The sequence below is a fragment of the Cervus elaphus genome, chromosome 16, assembly GCF_910594005.1.
Source record: "Cervus elaphus chromosome 16, mCerEla1.1, whole genome shotgun sequence".
Classification (NCBI taxonomy): Eukaryota; Metazoa; Chordata; class Mammalia; order Artiodactyla; family Cervidae; genus Cervus; species Cervus elaphus.
The window spans coordinates 8669465-8689329 of NC_057830.1; the positions used below are offsets into that span (position 1 = coordinate 8669465).

The window sequence follows — 19865 nt, forward strand, 5'->3', positions numbered from 1 at the left end:
CTTCTTTTCTATCTCCCTATTGCTTGACACTATACATTTTTTTGACGTCTCCTGTTTCTTTCAAGCATCAAGGCAACAATAAATATAGTTTCTTGCGTGCATGCATGCTTAGTCGTGTCCAACTCTTTGCGGCTCCATGAACTGTAGCCTTTCAGGCTCCTCTGTCCATTGGATTTCCCAGGCAAGAATACTGGAGTGGGTTGCCAATTCCTCCTCCAGGGGATCTTCCTGACCTAGGGATCCAGCCTATGTCTCCTGCAACTCCTGCATTGGCAGACAGATTCTTTACCACTGACCTGGTAAGCCCCATATAGTTTCTTACTCAAATGCAATTAAAGTGTATTTATACGCCATCCTCCATGTAGAAATGGCACTCTGCTGGGATTTGTACTATAAAGAGACATAATAAATAACACTGATATTCGGGAGTCAGAGGGGTGGGGAAAAGGTGAGGTCTCAAGCTTGCCCCCTTATCATCCAGTCAAGTTACTCCATCACCATCTGGATCAGGTGCTTTGTGAGCACACTGGTGCTTTGTGAGCACAAAAGCTCATGAAGAGAGCACAGGGAGGTGGGTGGCCACATAAAGGCAGCCTGGTAAGACCTTGGGGAACGTACAGTGTCCTTCCAAAATACACCACACGGCGCAGTTCAACAAGGAATTTTATAGATGCTCATTCTTTCTGCCTTGGGCAAGGTGGGAATTGTGGGTCCCATTTCAGATATGAGCAAATGAGACTCAAAGAAGGTGAATGACTTGCCATGAGTGGAAAAGGCAGAAAGCTGAATCCACATAAGGGTAAGTAATCTTTCACACCACGGACCTAGCAAATGACTTGGTACAAAAGGAAAACATCCTTGAATGAATAGGGAAAGCCCACATTTTAACCTGGATTAGACGCCACCCTATGCTGCCTATGGCTCCTTCTTTTCTATCTACTGTTTCAAAAGAGGAGGAAGGAAGAACAAAATTCAGCGCTAAGAAGGAGTTCCCGAGAATTGGCCTACACTGTAGCATTATCCTGTGGGCTGCGCTCCGGTGAGGGGGACATGTGTAGGAGTATGCATCGCCTCTTTGGAAGCCAAGCCTTTTTAGTCGCTGCCCAAGAAGTCCCAGAATGAAGCCCTCTGGTTCTGCTCCACAGCAAACAGTGTCACTGTGAAGTTTCAGTGTAATAAAGAGATGATTCAGGCATTACTCAGAGAAACCGTAGCAGTTCAGAGATGCTCTCCTGGACCACATCATGTACAGTGATGTGCGCTTCGTCTTCCTGCCACAGCCTTTGCATTTAGTGTCAGATCTGAGTAATAAGTGACATGCTAAATGACTGGTGACACTGTTTACCCTTCTTCCCTCCCCACCCCCACTGCACTCAGAAGTCAGCCAACATGACAAAATTTCAGTGCCAAAACCTTCACCGAGAACAGTGAAACTTTGAGTCTCTCCGTTTTCCCACAAGTCTCAAAGCGATACTGGAAATTTTTTTTCTTTGTCACCAGTGTAATCGAAAAATATGTTTTTATTTAGAAGCAATCCAAAAGTCAAGCCTATTTTTAGAATGTGAGATTACAGAGGAGGATTTTTCCAAAAGGTTCTGAAGTAACAATTATGTAAGAGCCACAAAAGGGTTTTATTTGTGACCATCACCTTGGGGCTTTGAAGGAAGTCTAGGGGTTGAGATTGCTGGAAATTGAGAAGTCCAAATATTTTGAAAGAATAAGCCTAATTTTTGGCTCAAATAGTACTGGCAAGATATGAGTTTACCTCTAAAATGATGCCCTTCCACAACCACTTAGAAAATAAACATGAATCCATTTCTTAATATTTATTATATAGGCCACAGACATGATGTTGTACATCAAATCAGTATTTCCTAGACTCCGTTTATTCACATATCATTGTTGGATCTGCCTATTATCTCTAGTATTATTTCTTTATATTTTTCTTTAAGCCATCTCATTATTTTACACTAGAACAAATGTACCATAAGAGGATACGTCAACATAAAAAAACTGAATAAAAACAAAATAATGTGCTGAGATTCTGGTATGATGCTGTCACCTGCAAAAACTCTGAGGGTGCCATTTTCTTTTTGTTATTAAAGGGAGATTGTCAACTTTCTGTAGGCATTACAGAGTGGGTAACATCTAGCTGAGACTCAAAATGGATCAAAGATCTACATGTAAGAGTTAAAACTATACAATTCTTAGAAGAAAATATGAGAGTAAATCCTTATGACCTTGGGTTAGGTGATTGATTAGATATGACATCAAAAACATAAGCACCAAAGAAAAACTGGTTAAGTGAACTTCATCAAAATTTAAAACTTTTGTGCTTCAAAGGACACCATCAAGAACATGAAAAGACAACAGAATGCAAGAAATATTTGCAAACCATATATCTGACAATGGTCCAATATACAGGATATGTAAATAGCTCTTAAAATTCAACCATAAGAAGGCAATCCAATTTATAAATGGTTAAAGGAGCTTAATAGACATATCTCTAAACAAGATACATAAATGGCCAATAGATACATGAAAAGATGCTCAATATCATTAGTCATTAGGACACAAATCAAAACCACAATGAGATACTATTTATACTCACTAAGATGGTTAAAATTTTTTTTAAAAAAGACAGTAACAAGTATGTTGAGAATGTAAAGCAAATGAAATCTTCATACATTGCTGAGAGTAGCACTACTTTGGAAACAGTTTGGCTATTTCTGAAAGGTTAAAACTAATTTACTATATGACTCAGCAAATTCACTTCCAGGTATATATACCCAAGAGAAAAGAAAACACATGTCCACAGAAAAAATAACCTGCATGTATTCATGGCAATATTTTCCATAGAGCCAAAAATTGGAGACAACCAAAATGTCATCAACAGAGAGTAGATGAACAAATGTAGTATATCCTTACAATGGAATATTATTTGACAACACAAAGGAATGAGGAACTGATACATGTCACAACCTAGATGAACCTTAAAAAGATGAATCATATTATATGATTTAATTTATATGAAATGTCCAGAATAGGTAAATCCATAGAGACAGAAAGCAGATTAGTGGTTGCCAGGGGCTGCAAAGAAGGAGAGATGGAGAATGCTCATGGGTGTAGAGTTTCCTTTTGTGGTGATGCAAATATTTAAGAATTAGACAATGTTGCACAGTTCTGTGAACATACTAAAACTACTGACTTGTTCTAGCATATTAATTACATCTCAATAAGCTATCATTTTAAAAAACTGAATTTTAAAAATTATCCAGTCAGAAAGTGGGAAAAGGACATGAAAAGACATTTCACCAAAGAGGATATGTGGGTGACTAGTAAGCAGGTGAAAAGATGTTCAACATTAGTAGCTATTACGAAAATGAACATTAAAATCACAATGAGATACCCGGTCACACCTATTAGAATGGCTAAAATAAAAAAAACAGTGGGAAAAAAAAAAAAAAAACCTGGAGAAGAGGCGAGAAATATAAAGTGGCAGAGTCTCTCTGGAAAATCATTTGCTCACCAGCAAAGCCCATTCACAATTCCCAAGAAATAAAAATAGAATCTGGGTAACAAAATAAAATCTAACTTTTTTCCTTTTCCTTTGTGCTTCATTGAGCTTTACCTTCTCACAAGCTACCACTGACAGAGGTCTCCACCTGGTACTTCAAAGCAGAGTTCCTAGTGAGAAACGATCGCTGCAGCCAGCACCGCAGCTCGGGGCCGTGTGCAGAAGCGCTGCACACGGCACTGCAATTCAAGATGGCGGCAGTGGGCCGTGTGCAGAGAGGCTGTGCCCGGCACCACGCTCTGGCGCATGAGCAGTAACGCCGTGCTGGCCCCGCCCCCACCGATGAGCGATTCCCTGCAAAGCAGCGCGTCCTGATGTCCTGGGGGGCACGCAGAGAGCATGGACGCTAGAGCGGGAGCTGGCACCTCTGCATGCTGGGCCGTTGTTATTGCCGCTGTTGTTTATTTTTTGGCCACCATGGCATGCAGGATTTTAGTTCACTGACCGGGGATGGGACCTGCACCCCCTGAAGTGGAAGTGCAGGCAGTCTTTGATCAAAGAATAAAACTTTCCCAGACTTCCCTGGTGGCTCGGTGGCTAAAAACCCATGCTTCCACTGCAGGAGGCAGCAGCACTCCTCTGATCCCTGGTCGGGGAACTAAGATCCCACATGCCATGCCTGAGGTGTGGCGGCAAGGGGGACCTTTCCTTTGCTTCTGAACTCAAGTCAGTCTCATTCTATTGGAGGCAGGGGGACCCTTGTTTGGAGACCAACTTGGGAAAGTCGGTAACAATTGAACACTTGCTTTTAGAACTAAAAATGGATTTACCATACAATCCAGAAATTGTACTCTTGGGCATTTATCCCACAGAAGTAAAAAAGCTTATCTTCACCCAGAAACTAGTTTATGGATGTTGACAGTAGTTTCATTTGTAATGGCCAAGAACTAGAAACCATTCAAATGTTTTTCGGTTGGTGACTAGTTAACCAAAATGTGGCACATTCACACTGTGGATTATGAGTCAGCAATGAAAAGGAATAAACTATTGATACATGCTAAAACTTAGATGAATCTCAAGGAAATTATGCTGAGTGAAAAAAACTAAAAAAGATACATGCATACTCTGTGTTTCCATTTGTGAAAACTCATGAAATGACATAATTCTAGAAATGGGGAACAGATTAGTTGTTTCCAGGAGTTAGAGATGGTGGGGAGAGGGGGTGTTGTGTCTCTAAAGAAGAAGCACAAAGGAACTTGGTGGTGATGGTAGTTAAGTGCCTTGGTTGTGGTGGCAGTTACATGAAGTCTCATGTGATAAAACTGCATGCCGCTGTACACATACATACACATATGAGTACATACAAAACTGGTGAACTTCAAATGAGCTTAGTGGATGGCACCAATGTTAATTTCCAGGTTTTGATATCATTAGTGATACTAGATGTTAACATTGGGAAAGTCTGAGTAAAGGATTCATGGAAACTCTGCTCTTTTCTTTGCAACTTCCTGTGAATTTGTAATTATTTCAAAATAAAGTTGTTTTAAAACCTAAATTTATCCTTATCCAAAATATACTCTTCCTGAATTCTCTAATTCCACATCCATAGGTGTGACACCATCAGCCCAGACTCAACCTTCACTCTCCATATCCAATAATAATAACAGGCCACATTTATTGAATATGCTTCTTCTCTACCAGGCACCACAGCTGGCCTTCCATATCCAAGGGTTTCACATCCACAGATTCAAACAATCGTAATAGAAAATACTCAGAGGAAAAAAAATCTGAAAAGTTCCAAAAAGCAAAACTTGAATTTGTCACTCTCTAGAAACTATTTACCTAGCATTTATGTTGTGTTGGGTATTACAAGTAATCTAGAAATGATTTAAAGTATACAGGAGGATGTGTTTAGATTATATGCAAATACTACACCATTTTATATAGGGACTTGAGCATCCTCAGATTTGGTACCCTTGGGTGTCCTGGAAACGATCCCCCCTCAGATACAGAGGGACAACTATATACTAGCAACATTCCATGCCTGGCCTAAGGTACTCCTCACATCAACACTCTTATAATCCCCATTTTAAAGGTAAACGAACTGAGTATGAGAGGGGTAAATGACCTTGACGAAGGTCACACAGCAAGTTACCATGGCAGGCTTCTCATGCAGGCAGCCCAACTCCAGAGCCCATACCCTCTGGAATCATCAGATTCAAAATCCACCCATTCATCTTAGGCCATTGCCTTAGTTGAAGAGTTCATTATTCTCTACCTGGACCAGAAAGTAGTACAGGAGCCTGCTGATTAGACTCCTACCTCAGATCAAGAGGAAAGAAGCAACCATACCATATATTCTTAAACGATAAACCATCCCAAACAGAAGACAATCTCCCAATTTCTCCATGCAAAGATTTTTTTTAAGTATTTTGGGCAACTCGAATATATAAACATTTAGTGCTATGGGTGAAATAAGCAAGCATTTATTTAATGCCTTATGGAAAAACTCAAATGAAATTTTTGCCCAACTCAATACAAGGATTCAATATAGGATGTGTGTATACAATGGCATATAATATACAATCTATTAACTTGGAAATACTGCTATCCTCATTCTCCCGTTTTCTGAAACGATTTCATTCAAATGCTTCTCACATATCTCTAACATTAGTATCTTTAAAATTTTCATAAAATTTTCATCTAACAGAGGTTTCCAGAGTATACTGTCTTCATTTCTAAGCTATTTTAAAAATAATCCTTTAGACTCCATCAAAAATACTGTCCTTGAAAAGCTAAAAGATACATTTATACAAGCATCAACAAAAGTTAGGTTTTTAAAATTTGTTCTGTAAATCAGTAGTTTCAATGCTGGCTGCAACTTAAAAGTCATACTATATTATAAATCTCAAGGTTGGTAAGAGGCTACATCTTAATTGTTCTCAACACAAAAAGAAAATAATTATGTGAAGTGATAAATGTGTTAGCTAACACTATCCTAATAATCATATTGTGGTATATAAATGTATCAAACCAACACTGTTGTACATCTCAAACTTATACAACGTTGTATGTCAATTATATCTCAATTTTTTAAAGGGTGGTGGGGAGAAATCATCCGGGGAGTTTTCAAATTTCCCATTGCCCAGAAATAGTGATTTTATTGCCCCGTAAAGTGGGCTCTGGGCGTGGCATTGTTCTTTTGGCCACTCTGCACAGGGTGTGAGATCTTAGTTCCCCGATAGAGACTGAACCCGCACCCCCTCCAATGAGAGCTCAGAGTCTTAACTACCCGATCACCAGGGAATTCCCAAGCTTGACATTTTTAAAACTTCTGCAGCCTTTGTAAGAATCACCACTTACATGTACAATGAACAATCTCCACAATGTAATTTAGTAGTTCTCGGTCTTGATTGCATATAAGAATCACCTGGAAAGCTTTGTAAAAATACTTATGCCAGGGTCCACCCTCTGCTCCCCATCCCCAACCAGGATATTTACAAGAATACTTGTAAATCCATGGCTGATTCATGTCAATGTATGACAAAAACCACTACAATATTGTAAAGTAATTAGCCTCCAACTAATAAAAATAAATGAAAAAAAAAAAAAATACTTATGCCAGGGTCTACCCTCTGCTCCCCATCCCCAACCAGGATTCTAATTTATCTGGAATTCAGCCCCAGGGTGTTTCTACATTTTAAAAATATCTCAGATGAATCTCACTTAAAGCCAGAGTTGAGAACCTTCAATATTACCACTTAGGAGTATTTCTTTACAAATAAGGTTTAAAAGTCTGTTTCACCCACCATCACATATTATGGGTTAGGGCACCTCCCCCTCCCACAACAACTTCTAGCCACCCCTTCACCAGGAAATAAAAAACTGGGCAGAATCTTTGCTGGTTTCTATTCCTTTTGTTTCAGGTGGCTTCTAGAAGCATCAAAAGATGGCACTAATTGAGAACATTTTAACCTAATTTGGCTTCTCCAAAGAGAACTTGGTTGTCCCAAATAAAGGAACTGAGAGTGCTCCCAAAGGTGAGAGATTTTTCAGTACTCAAATATAAAATATGCCTTTTCCTGGAGGATAGATTGGGAAGAGAATGCCACTTTATTTTGTCACCTATCATTAACAACAACCATTTCTTGAATGTTTACTTTACCTAGGCACCACGTTAAATGTTTTCCTGATCCCATTTAAGCCTAAAACTATAATTTAAAATTAAATAATAATAATTATTGCCGTTTTAAAACCGAGATGCAAAGTGCATTTGCCTAAGGTTATCACCCAGCTGGGTATGAGACAGAACCTGGACCCAGGTCTTCTGCATCCAGCGCTCTACTGCCCCCTTCTGCCCAGCCATCCTCAAGAAGCTTTCACAAGAGACACCAAGACTTCCATTGCCAGGGCCCCAAAGGACAGCATGGCGTTGCGGACCCCTAGAGGGATGATCAGCAGACACCCCTCCCCCTCCCTGCACTGACCATCGGCCCAAAACCCTCTGGCCCAAACATTCCCTGGTTCCCAGGCTCCCAGGTGACATCATAGACAGCCCCATCTCTGCTCTGCCAGCTGCAGGTGAGTGAGGCTCAAAAAGTTAGATCTGAGAGCAGGAGAGGTATTTTTTTCTCTATTTAAAGGGACATCATCTCCATCACGCCTTTTCACTTTACTCCAGGAAGCAGAGGCCATCTCTCTTACCATGATCCCACTGCTTCTCTCTCTGGGTCCCAATCTCCCCACCTGTGTTGAATGACCGCCCCCCACCCCCCCAACCAGGGCTCCTCCAGCACCAGAAGTCTTCCTTATCACACAGAAGTGTGACCTTATCAATCTTTCCTATTGTGGTCAAAGTGTCCAGGGTCACTGGAGACCTGAAGTTCACAGTCACAGCAGGGGAGGTGGGGGGAAATCCCTGTGGGCCCTTTTCTTTAGCTCCTGCTTCCATCTAGAGGAGGGCAGTGGAAGTGCAAGAAACACCACACCCAGCCCACCCTAGCCAAATCAAGCCCACATCTTCATCAGCATCAGCTTTTACACTTACTGAGCCTTTCCAATGTGCCAGACAGCTGTGCTAAGCACCTCCATCACTAATACTCAAGACCACATTCAAGGGTAGATACTATTATCATTCCCACTTTACAGATATGAAAATAGGAGAGTTAAATTATTCTACATTTCATAGCTAATAAGTAGTGAGTCTTTAGGAATTATACCCCCAAATATGTGCTTGGAATTGCTACACTGCACTCCCTAAGATCCTCTCCATTTCTGAAGAGGGTTCATAAGTTCAAGACTCTTGGAAACAAACACTTAGAGGAGAAAGTGGTTCTACTTGTCTCCTCAGTGAACTGCTGGGGAGTAAAAATATGAAAATCATCAGTGCTAGATTCAGATAAACTTATACTTGAAAATTTCTGCTGAGCTGCTACTACAGAAAGATCCTCAAGACACTGAGTATGTATAAGCTGCTTCAGCAGAAGAGATTTCCATTTTGTTCCATTCAATGTGTGGAACAAAATCTGAATTTAGTTACACAAGGGAGACCTATGCTTTGATGACAAAGTCTCTGAGCAAAGCTAATGGCTGGTGTTTTAAGGGTTTGTGAAGGCGTTGAGTTCATGTTCAGGTGGTATTTCAGAGGCAGGAGTGCCTAGGGATGGCAGACCATCAGCCGTGAAGGTGTAACTACCATCTGTTACTTTCAGGAGAGCGGTCATTGAGGTAAAAGTTCATTAACAGATTGAAGGGTTTAAACAGGTCCTGGTGATTACCTGTTACCAAGGTTACAGAGCAATTGGTCTTCACTTATAAGTGTAGGAACTCCCCCTTTTGGCCCTCCCTAAACCAAAATTGCAGGAGATACTCTAGGGGATTGTACAGATCTTCACCACTGTTGCTGACTTTCCTTGAAGACACAGTTCAAGTTTTCCACTTGAACTGTGGGATCTGGTGTTCAATTTGAGCATCAACCAGCCTGATATCTTCTTGTTTCTGTCCTTAAATTATCTGCAGAACCATATGTTGGGCCAGTTGGGGCATAGAAGTATTCAACTCTCTGGACAAGAGCCAATGGATGACTGTAAGACAATCCAAACCTGTGAGCTATGGATTTTCAATTGGTTGTTTGTGCCCTAGGGTGTGAGCTGTTTTTGTACTATGTCAGTAAACGTGAAGGAAAATGAGTGCTTTGTGTTGTCCACCTCCTTTGGAGGGCTCACTGTCCTCAAAAGTCTAGGGTATTGATAACCCCATAAAGACTTTTTTTCCTTTCCAACACTGTGTAAGTCCACGGAGGGTACCGGGGAACTGGACACTTGGAAAGGTCCATATAGTCATCAAAAAAAAAAAAAAAAAAAAAACCCAGTCACAGCATTGAAGACTCTGACTTTCCTACAAGAAATAAACCATGTCAACAGTCAAGCAGTATCATTGTCTACCTTCATCAATTTTCTTTGCAAGTTTAGAGGAAGAACAGGCAGGTGTTGAGTGCTAAGGCTCCTTAGAATGGCATAAATAGACAAGTCTGGACATTTGACCTTTGGCCATAATGGAACATGAGTTCTTCTAATGGTCTTTCTGCTCAAAGTATATGCAAGTATCTTCATCCATAAGATCCATAGTCTCTAAGAACAGAGGGAATTTTGGTCCTGTTTTTATTTCAGAAACCAACTGTTTTATCTAGGAGGTCTTAAGTCATTTTGATTTCTAGTTAATATTTTAGGACTATTTGAAAATAACTTGGAGATCAAAGTTGACATTTCTCATTCCAATTTATTGTCTCTAAGTTCACATTTCAGGTCTAAGTCCTTTGCAAGAAGAGAAGTTCCCCTTAAGTTGTTGGTTTACCCCAGAATGTCCTGAAGTTTATTCAGTCTCCTATTGATTCATCTTGGTTTTGTTTGCAATTCTGAATCTTTGTCCAATCTACCTTTCCCTTAAGAGAAAGGTTTTTTTTTTAATAGCTTCTGAAATAATTTTATGTGGTATATTTTCTGTTTCTAAACTTCTCAAGCCCCTGATTCTTTTTGGAATTATGCATGTGTGCTAAGTTGCTTCAGTTGTGTCCAACTCTTTGTGACCTCATGAACTGTAGCCCACCAGGCTCCTCTGTCCTTGGGAGTCTCCACGCAAGAATACTGGAGTGGATAGCCATTTTCCTTCTCCAGGGGATCTTCCTGACCCAGTGATTGAACCTGCATTTATGTCTCCTGCTTTGGCAGGCGAGTTTTCTACCACTAGTACCACTTGGGAAGCCCCAGGAATTATGCATAGAGAGGTTGTTTAAATCTGATCTTTTCCATCCTGCTGCTTTTTAATATTTTCCCCCATGTTGAAGGTTAAAAATTAAGTGAACTAATCGATAGAAGTGTGATAATTCAGGGCAATAAGTAACTGAATAACAGAACCCTGAATTGGACTGCAACTTTCTGTTCTGAAATTTGGCATGATTCTAAATATTTCTCCTCAACTCAGCTCTCACCAGATTTTAAACTCAACCTCTATGGACCCACTGTCTTGTACAGGAGTTTTAGAGGAATATTGTGCAATGTTGATTGTTCATTTCTATAGAAATGCCCTATAAAGAAAGTTTATGTAGGCAGTTAGGGAAAGGAACAAGAGAAGTTTAAGTCGGTAATAAAGATAAACCTGGGCTCCCCTGGTGTCTCAGACAGTAAAGAATCTGCCCAAACTGCAGAAGACCTGGGTTCGATCCCTGGGTCAGGAAGATCCCCTGGAGGAAGGCATGGCAACCCACTCGTCTTCTTGCCTGGAGAATTCCATGGAAAGAGGAGCCTGGCAGGCAACAGTCCATGGGATTGCAAAGGGTCGGACACGACTGAATGATTAATACATGCACAAAGCTAATGCTTTGTGGAGGAAGAGTGAGAGATGAAATGAAGTAAGTTTCAGGTTTGAGAAGGAGTAAGATCTTTTTTTTTTCTTCTTTCTGGGGTCAGAGTATATCAATCAAAGAAGCCTTCTATTGAGTGTTGAGTTTTGGTCTTCTCTCTCTTCTACTGTGCCTCTTGAATCTATATTTTTGACACTGAAAGTTTGCCATAATGGACATTGTCATTTTAAGTCATCTAGCAAAATTTTTGTCACTAAGATAAACACATCAGAGCACACTGAATGACAGTACATATACAAAGCAAGGATTTTTCTGGAAAGAGGCAGCAATTTAATTTAGATGAGACCATGAGACACAGGAAAGAATACACTGCGCTCTGCTTAGTCGCTCGGTCACGTCTGACTCTCTGCAACCCCACAGACTGTGGCCCGCCAGGCTCCTCTGTCCATGGGGATTTTCAAGGTAAGAATACTAGAGTCTGTTGCCATGGCCTCCTCCAGGGGATCTTCCCAACCCAGGGATCGAACCCAGGTCTCTCCAATTGCACACGAATTCTTTACCATCTAAGCCACCAGGGAAGCCCAAGAATACTGAAGTGGGTAGCCTATCCCTTCTCCAGGGGATCTTCCCAACCCAGGAATCAAACCAGGGTCTCCTGCATTTCAGGCAGATTCTTCACCAGCTGAGCTACCAGGGAAGCCCAAAGAATACACTACAGTCAGTCAAAAGTTTATACTTTGCATGGTGTCTTGAATTTCTTGGCCAAGGAGAACCTAAGAGAATTCATATGATCTATGCCCTGGAAATCACTAACTCCAGAATATAGGGTGAGAAAAGTGACCATTCATTGCTTTAACAAGATAGACATATGCTTATGAAGGTTTGGAGACACCCAAGGCAAAACTGTAGCAATTCCCTTCCTACAAACTGACCACCAGTCTAATAGACCTCCAACCATTAGATCCCAGGGCTGCCTGGTGGTGGAGGCTGGCTAGACTTAAAGCCTTCATTCCCTCCTATGAAGCACTGCCTTCTACACTCACATACATGAGGCAATCTAGAACAGAGAAAAACCCCATGAAGCAAGAGTTTATATAAGTAGATGAAGAGAATTGAAACTACAGCAAGCAGCAGAAGAATCTGTGTATTAATGGCAAGCATATTTGCTAAATGATGCATCTCCAAAACAAAAGATCTGATTGCCTCATATTAACTTCCATTTGTTTATAAATCCTAAGAAAATAAAACAAATTCATAAAAGAGCCAGTGAAATGTGTCACAGCTCAAATTAGGATAGAAAACTCGCTTGGCGGCAGATCCAAAAGTCTATCAGAGATTGAGGCTAAATGGGCCCAGAAAGTACCCTTCTTGGTCCAAGGATCCCACATAGTAGAAACATCTGAATGTGTTTAGTCTGTTGAGGGTATCTAGCCACAGTATATAAAGGATGCTATCAACATATTGAATAGCTTATGTGCAGGAAGTTAAAGATTTTTGTATTAATTATTAAGAATCAGTTGTGGCTCAGCTGGTAGAGAATCTACCTGCAATTCAGGAGACCTGGGTTCGATCCCTGGGTTGGGAAGATCCCCTAGAGAATGAGAAGGCTACCCACTCCAGTATTTTGGCCTGAAGAATTCCTTGGACTGTATAGTCCATGGGGTCACAAAGAGTCGGACACAACTGAGCAACTTTCACTTTCACTTTACTAATAGAAAGCTATTGCCGTAATTCAGGGTGGCTTGTTTGGTATCACAAGGGAGAAAGTGAGACAGAAATGCCTACGGGTGAGACAACTCATCTACTGAATGGAGTATTGTGAGGGACATCTAATCAATACCATGAGAAGAATTTTCTACAAGGGGGTTTTACCACTGAGAGGAAAAGGAGAACAGGAAGCATTCAGAAACCTGGAAAAGTTGGTACACAATGAAAGAACTTTGGGATGAAAACAAGGCCTTTTTCTGGACTGTCCAAACTAGGAAGATGCTTGAAATGATCATGCAAAACCTAACTTCCTCTTATTACTGGTGAGGAGCCTGAGACAAAGAGAGAAGCAGGGACTTACTCAAAGCCACACAACAAGTTGGTAAGAGTGTCCTTCATCACCACGTTCTCCTGCGACCTGGACCGGCAGGATAGTTTTGGAGCCCACGAGCTACATGAAGGGGATGACCATTGACTGGGCACTTTGAGTACCCAGAACCACAGAGGTCACTTTATATATGTGTAAACCTTTACACTTGCAAAGCAGGCACTGCTATTCCCATTTTCCACAGGATAAAAGTGAGGCTCGAGAAAGTTAAGGAACCTATGCCTAGAAACAGAATAGAATACAGGTCTCCAAACATGTTTATGTGCATTTCTGCATGGTCCAGCATTTTGCTATAGTGAGGTCCTACCTGGAGCATGAGAACAGGTATAGGACTGGCACTTGTCACCCACAGTCTTATGTTTATTTAGGAAAACAGCCCTGCCCAAGGAACTGGGCTCAAATTCAACATCAGCTGATTCAATAAGGCACCCTGCAAGCAAAGCTGGAAGAAGAGGCTCCAACTCCTTTCCATGGGTAAGAAAATTTTGTATAAAACAGGGAAAATGACTTTAAGAGAAACACTAGGTTGAAGGGCTTGGGCCTGCTGCCTATGGGGGAGCTACAAAAGATCTGGGAAAGGAGAAGGCTATTATACCTTGCGGGAGGCTGAGCCTATATGACCTCCATCACAGTGAATTTCCAATGGGGCATCTGGAATTCAGGCCCTGGAACCCAAGGGCCCCCATTCCTTTTTCTTTGTATTAGCAGCCCACCAAAATCTGGCCTCGAAGATCTTCTCTTTATGCTGCAAATGCTGTGAGAAACCCGATGCTGCAGATGACTCCAAGATCCCCAATCAAACCCAAGAGCTTCAGCTGTCGAAGCATGGTAGGTACCAGGCAAGAATGCCCTGCCCAGCCTGGGGAGACCTCATATTGCTCATCCCCGTCCTGCTGAGATGCCCTCAGATTTCCTTCAGCTTTTGAGTGAATAATGCCAACCTAAAATGAGGTGAAGACTGAGTGGCTAAGTAACCAAACTGATAAACAGTAGCGCTTAAAATCTTGATGCTTACGGTGGATGCTTGGACTAGCAACATCAGCATACCTGGGAGTTTGTTAGAACTGAACTTTCAGATCCTACTCCAGACCTACCAAGTCAGAACTATTATTTTAATATGACCCACAGGGAAACCTGAATGTGTATCATAGTTTGAGAATCACTTGTCTAAAGACTATAAAGATAGTGCTGAAGAACCCTACCTCAGCCATAGGTAGATTCATGTTGATGTTTGGCAGAAACCAACAGAATATTGTAAAGCAATTATCCTTCCATCAAAAATAAATACATTTAATTTTTTAATAAAGTTTTATATAATTTTTATAACAGTTTGTTTGTTTTTTATAAACAAATAAACAAAAAGAGCCCTACCTTTGGGGCTGAGGCTAAATTCAATCAGCTCTGCTACAGAACTGGACAAGTCAATTACCCTCCCACTCCAAGCTTGTGTCCTTACCTGTAAAACAGGGATACTTATACTGTATTATTGCTTTTCAGAATCACTGGAAGGGTTAAGAGGGAATGTATAGAAGCAAAAAGCACAGGGCTTGCACAGAGTAGGAATTCAACAAAAGTCAAACAAATGGAAACTATAGTATAAGGTATTGGTCAGGAGAAGATAGGCTCTGCTGCTAAAACAAACATGCTTTTAAATCTCAATGGTTTACAAAACAAAAGTGTATTTCTTGCTTGTGCAAAGTCTGTTACATATTATTTTTCACCTTTAGCCAAGGCATCTGGAACACATGGTTTCCAAGACTACCAGATATAAGAGGGAAGAGAGAGAGAAGGCATCCTAGCCTTCAGTTTGTAATTATATCCTTCTTAATGATCCAGGGCAAAAGATCATAGTGGAGAAGACTGGGGGTCAAAATCAGCAATTTCAGACAAAAAAAAATATGCATTATTGTCAAGATCAGGCAAAGCTAGGACTAACACACAGTTGAGTGGTGAGTGGTGGCATGATCCCACTGGGAGACATGGCAGTTCAATGCCAGGAGAAAAATTCTCAGGGCATATTTTGCCAGAAATCCATACCTCAGTTCAGCTAGGAGCCTTTAAAACACTTCCCCTGGGAATATTGGATTGGCCAAAAAGTACATTCAGGGCTTTCCATGGATTTTATTCCATTGGATTTTGGCCAACCAAATAATTTCATGGTAAAAAAAACAAGAATCTTAAAAGTGTCAGCTCCTTTTTCCAAGATGACAATAAGTACTGAGCCCTATTAGATGTAAGGCACTGTCTAGGCACAGGGCCCCAGCTGTGATCAGGTAAGTCCCTTACTGTTTCAGAACTTAAACCACTAGAAAAGTGGTCTTATTTAACTCCCATAATAACTCTAAGAAGTGGATCTGATTATCCAGAATGAATGTATTATTTTGCACTTCTGAAAACGGAGGCAGAGAGAGGTGAAGCAGTTTGTTCAAGGTAGGCAGCTAGAAAAGAACAGAGCTGTTTATTACAGAACACTGCTTAGTCTGTTGACAAGACTGTGTTATACTTCTAAGAATCTAGGAGTATATCAAAACAAAGTTTTATATACAACGTTCATCACAGTGGTGTTTACGGTAGAGAAATTTGAAAATAGTCTAAACACCCAAAAATAGAATATTGGTTAAATAAATCCTGAGTTATCCACAGAATATTATGCAACCATTTTTTTAAGCTTAGTGACATAAGAAAACAGCTTATGATACATAGAAAGTAAAAGCCTGCATAACATATAGGATGTGATGGACTATGTAAAAACTGTTGTTGTTCAGTTATTAAGTTGTGTCTGACTCTGCCACCCCATGAACTGCAGCACACCAGGCTTCCCTGTCCTTCACCATCTCCCAGAGTTTGCTCAAACTCATGTCCATTGAGTTGGTGATGCCATCCAGACATCTCATCCTCTGTTGTCCCCTTCTCCTCCTGCCCTCAAGCTTTCCCACTGTCAGGGTCTTTTCCAATGAGTCAGCTCTTTGCATTGGAGCTTCAGCTTCAGCATCAGTCCTTCCAATGACTATTCAGGGCTGATTTCCTTTAGAACTGACTGGTTTGATCTCCTTGCAGTCCAAGGGACTCTCAAGAGTCTCCTCCAGCACCACAGTTTGAAAGCATCAATTCTTCAGTGCTCAGCCTCTGTAAAAACATCCATAGGCAAACCCTGGAACTGTGATCATATCTGAGGGGAGTGGTGTTTGGGGCATTTTTTTCCTACTTATATTCTTCAATATTTCCTAAGCTTTTGTATAATGTATATGACTTATAAAAGGGAAAAAGTAAACTTTATGCTTTTAAAGAAATACACATTTTGAATCCAATACCTGCTTATATGGGGGTGGAGAACTCAGAAGGCTAGAGGATGCTGACTCAGGTACACCTCAGCCCATAACCACGGCCGCTGGTCCATGTGCACGCTCCAGAGCTAGCAAAACACTTTGGCCTCCGTGACCTCCTCTGAGCACCCCACATGACACGTGGAATTACCATTGCCAGGTGTGCAGAAGGATGAGCTCAACAGACAAAGTCTTGAGCACAGTGACGCAGCACCCTGCATGAGTCTGGGGAAAGCCACGCTCCCCTCAGAAAAGACAACTTCCTGTTTCAGCAGCAGTGAGTATGGTGAGTTTGAACCTGGGGCCCTAACGCTGACCGGGAACCTCTGGGGTAGGGAGCCTTGTCCTCATGTCCAAACCCCAGTTTGATACTGAGCTCAGTGGGATGACAGGAGTGGCGGGACTCCTCCCGTTAGGATGCTGCAGTCACATTCCAGAACACACCAGCCAGAGCACAGGGGTCAGACCTGCCTGTATGATCCTCCAAGCTGGGAATTACATGAGGAGCAGAAGCCCTGAGAGGAAAGAATCCATGTCCATGCTTTCCTTCTAAGTCCCGGTGGCACTGTCTTATATGTGTACAGTGTGTGAGTGTTCGCTTAATGTCTGCTTCAGCCTCCAAACGGTAAGTTCCAGGAGGGCAGGGCCTACATGAGTGTTATTCCTCCAAACTCAACCACACACATGGCAGATCAACACGCCAAAAAATGGTTGTGCATTCAGAGTCTCCAGGGAGAGGAGGATGCCTCTGAGTCCTGGACTGTAGCCATATCCAGGAAGAAGAAATGTGGCTCCATTGATGGGCACCGACGCTGTGCCCGGGTGACCTCACATAGCTCACAACCACCCCATCAGGCTGGCTGCTGAGAGGTAAAGGTCCTCCAGCCCAGTCACTTCAGAGGGATTCGCAACAGGGACTTCCCTGGCGGTCTAGTGGCTAAGATTCTGCACTTCCAATGCAGGGGACACAGGTTTGATCCCTGGTCAGGAAACTAAGATCCCACATGCCATGCACGTGCCACAGGGCACAGTCAAAACAACAACGAAAAGGCTACCAACCCCTTCTCAGAGTAATGTATTTATATGCATTTAATAAAATACATAGAACTATAAAGGAAATCAATTACATATTATATATATAATGTAAGATAAATAAATTCCACATTTGAAACAAACAAACAAAATTCTCATAACAGCTAAACCCTCCTTGCAACCAAAATCTCAAAGTCCAATTTCTATAAAAAATCAAAGAGGTCCTGCTGTACTTGAATCGGGCATGAGTGTCTGGGTGCCCCACTAGCTCCCCTCCCCTCACCGGGCTCCATGGTGCATAGTTTAAAAACCCATCTCTGATTGTATAGAGGAGGCTTCAGTCTCTAGGGGGAAGGGGCTTTCCCAAAGTTCAGCAGCTGCTGCTGCTGCTAAGTCACTTCAATTGTGTCCGACTCTGCGACCCCATAGATGGCAGCCCCCCAGGCTCCGCCGTCCCTGGGATTCTCCAGGCAAGAACACTGGTGTTGGTAAGCTCAGCAGAGCGTGGTGGTAATGTCAGAACCAGGATGGGCCCAGTTCTATTTTCTAGGCCACTGCATTTCACAAGACAAACTGCTGTCACTGAATGCTCCGATAAGGGTACCAACACGTCCCAGACCGAGGCGGAGGCGGGGGCGGGGGTGGGGCGGGGCGCACACGACTCACAGACTACTCCAGATTTGATACTGACCAGGGATGGAGGTGACCGGAACAGTCTATCCAGGCCCAAAGCAGAGGCTTCGCTCAGGGTTCTTCTTTCCTTCCTCCTTTCAGATGTAAATTCACAAGTATCCAAGAGAGGGTTTCACAAGAGAAGGCTCAGCCGCTACTCCCAGGATCACTGGCCGTACCAACCATGCCTCATCGGGAGGCCCTGATCATTCTAGACGGCAGCCCCCTCGCAGGTCTTGGAGCCTGCGCAGCTGCAGCTGCGGAGAGTTCCCAGCAGGAAGAGGGCGGTGCAGCGGAACCATGAAGACTGATTCGGAAACTCCCTTCCAGGAGGAGATGATGTCTGAGCTGAGGCTGTGCTTCCAGCAAGAGTCACTTCAGACCCCAAAAAGCCACTGGGGCGGAGCTGCCTCCAAGTAAAGTCTTTGGTGACGTCACAGGACTGTGTACCTCTTTTCCCTCCGCCTTACCGGTACATTCAGTTTATAGAGGAGTTCATCCATGTTTCTTACGTGTTCTGTGCCTTTATTTCTTACATCTAGATCTTGTTCCGTTTCACATTTATCACTATATATATTAGGTATGGATCCGTATCTTTTTGGACATTTATTGGAAGACCATCTTTGGCCCAATTATTTGCGATGACTCCTTTATCCTCATGCACCAAAATTTCATATGTATTTCGGTTTCTTTCTGAAATTTCTATTTTATTCCACTAAGTTGGTCTGGTACCACCTTGTCTTATTCCTTATTTTTTATTTGAAAGATAATTGCTTTACAGAATTTTGTTTTCTGTCAAACCTCAACATCAATCAGCCGAAAGTATACATACATCCCCTCCTTTTTGAACCTCCCTCCCATCTCCCTCCCCACATTCCTCCATTTTTAAAAAATATAAACATTAGTATCTATTTGTATAGATCCATTTTAAAATATATTGATATTTTGGGGGAATTGTCTGGCAGTCCGGTGGTTAGGACTGTGCTTCCCAAGCAGGGGACACAAGTTTGATCCCTGGTTGGGGAACTAAGACCCCCACATGCTGTGCAGTGCAGCCAAAAAAAAAAGAAAGAAATTGTTTTTTTATTGTGACTGTACTAAATTTTAAAATTAACCTAGGAAAAAAATATAAATTAACATAGGAAGAACTGACACCTCTATAATGTTGACTCCTCCCACCCACATACAAATGGCTTTTCATTTGTTCAAACCTACTTTTTATGTCTCTCAGGGCTATTTTTCAATGTTCTTCATATAAATTTTGCAAATTTCTTGTTAAATTGGTTACTGCCATGATAGCACAGAGGCCAAGACAGAAGGAGGGGAAGTAGCAGCAGCATTGCCACCCCAGTAGAGAAGGAACTAAAA

At 41.9% G+C, this 19865-nt stretch overlaps 1 protein-coding gene across 1 annotated transcript; it reads left to right on the top strand.

The window, feature by feature from the left end:
* The first annotated feature begins 7490 nt into the window (after positions 1 to 7490).
* On the top strand, positions 7491 to 18924 carry TEX48 (testis expressed 48). Its single transcript, XM_043927140.1, has 7 exons — positions 7491 to 7557; positions 9536 to 9602; positions 13839 to 13944; positions 14176 to 14298; positions 16954 to 17124; positions 17378 to 17418; positions 18296 to 18924. The coding sequence occupies exons 3-7, from the start codon at positions 13941 to 13943 to the stop codon at positions 18701 to 18703; spliced, it is 747 nt and encodes a 248-aa protein (XP_043783075.1). The 5' UTR covers positions 7491 to 7557; positions 9536 to 9602; positions 13839 to 13940; the 3' UTR covers positions 18704 to 18924.
* The last annotated feature ends 941 nt before the right edge of the window (positions 18925 to 19865 follow it).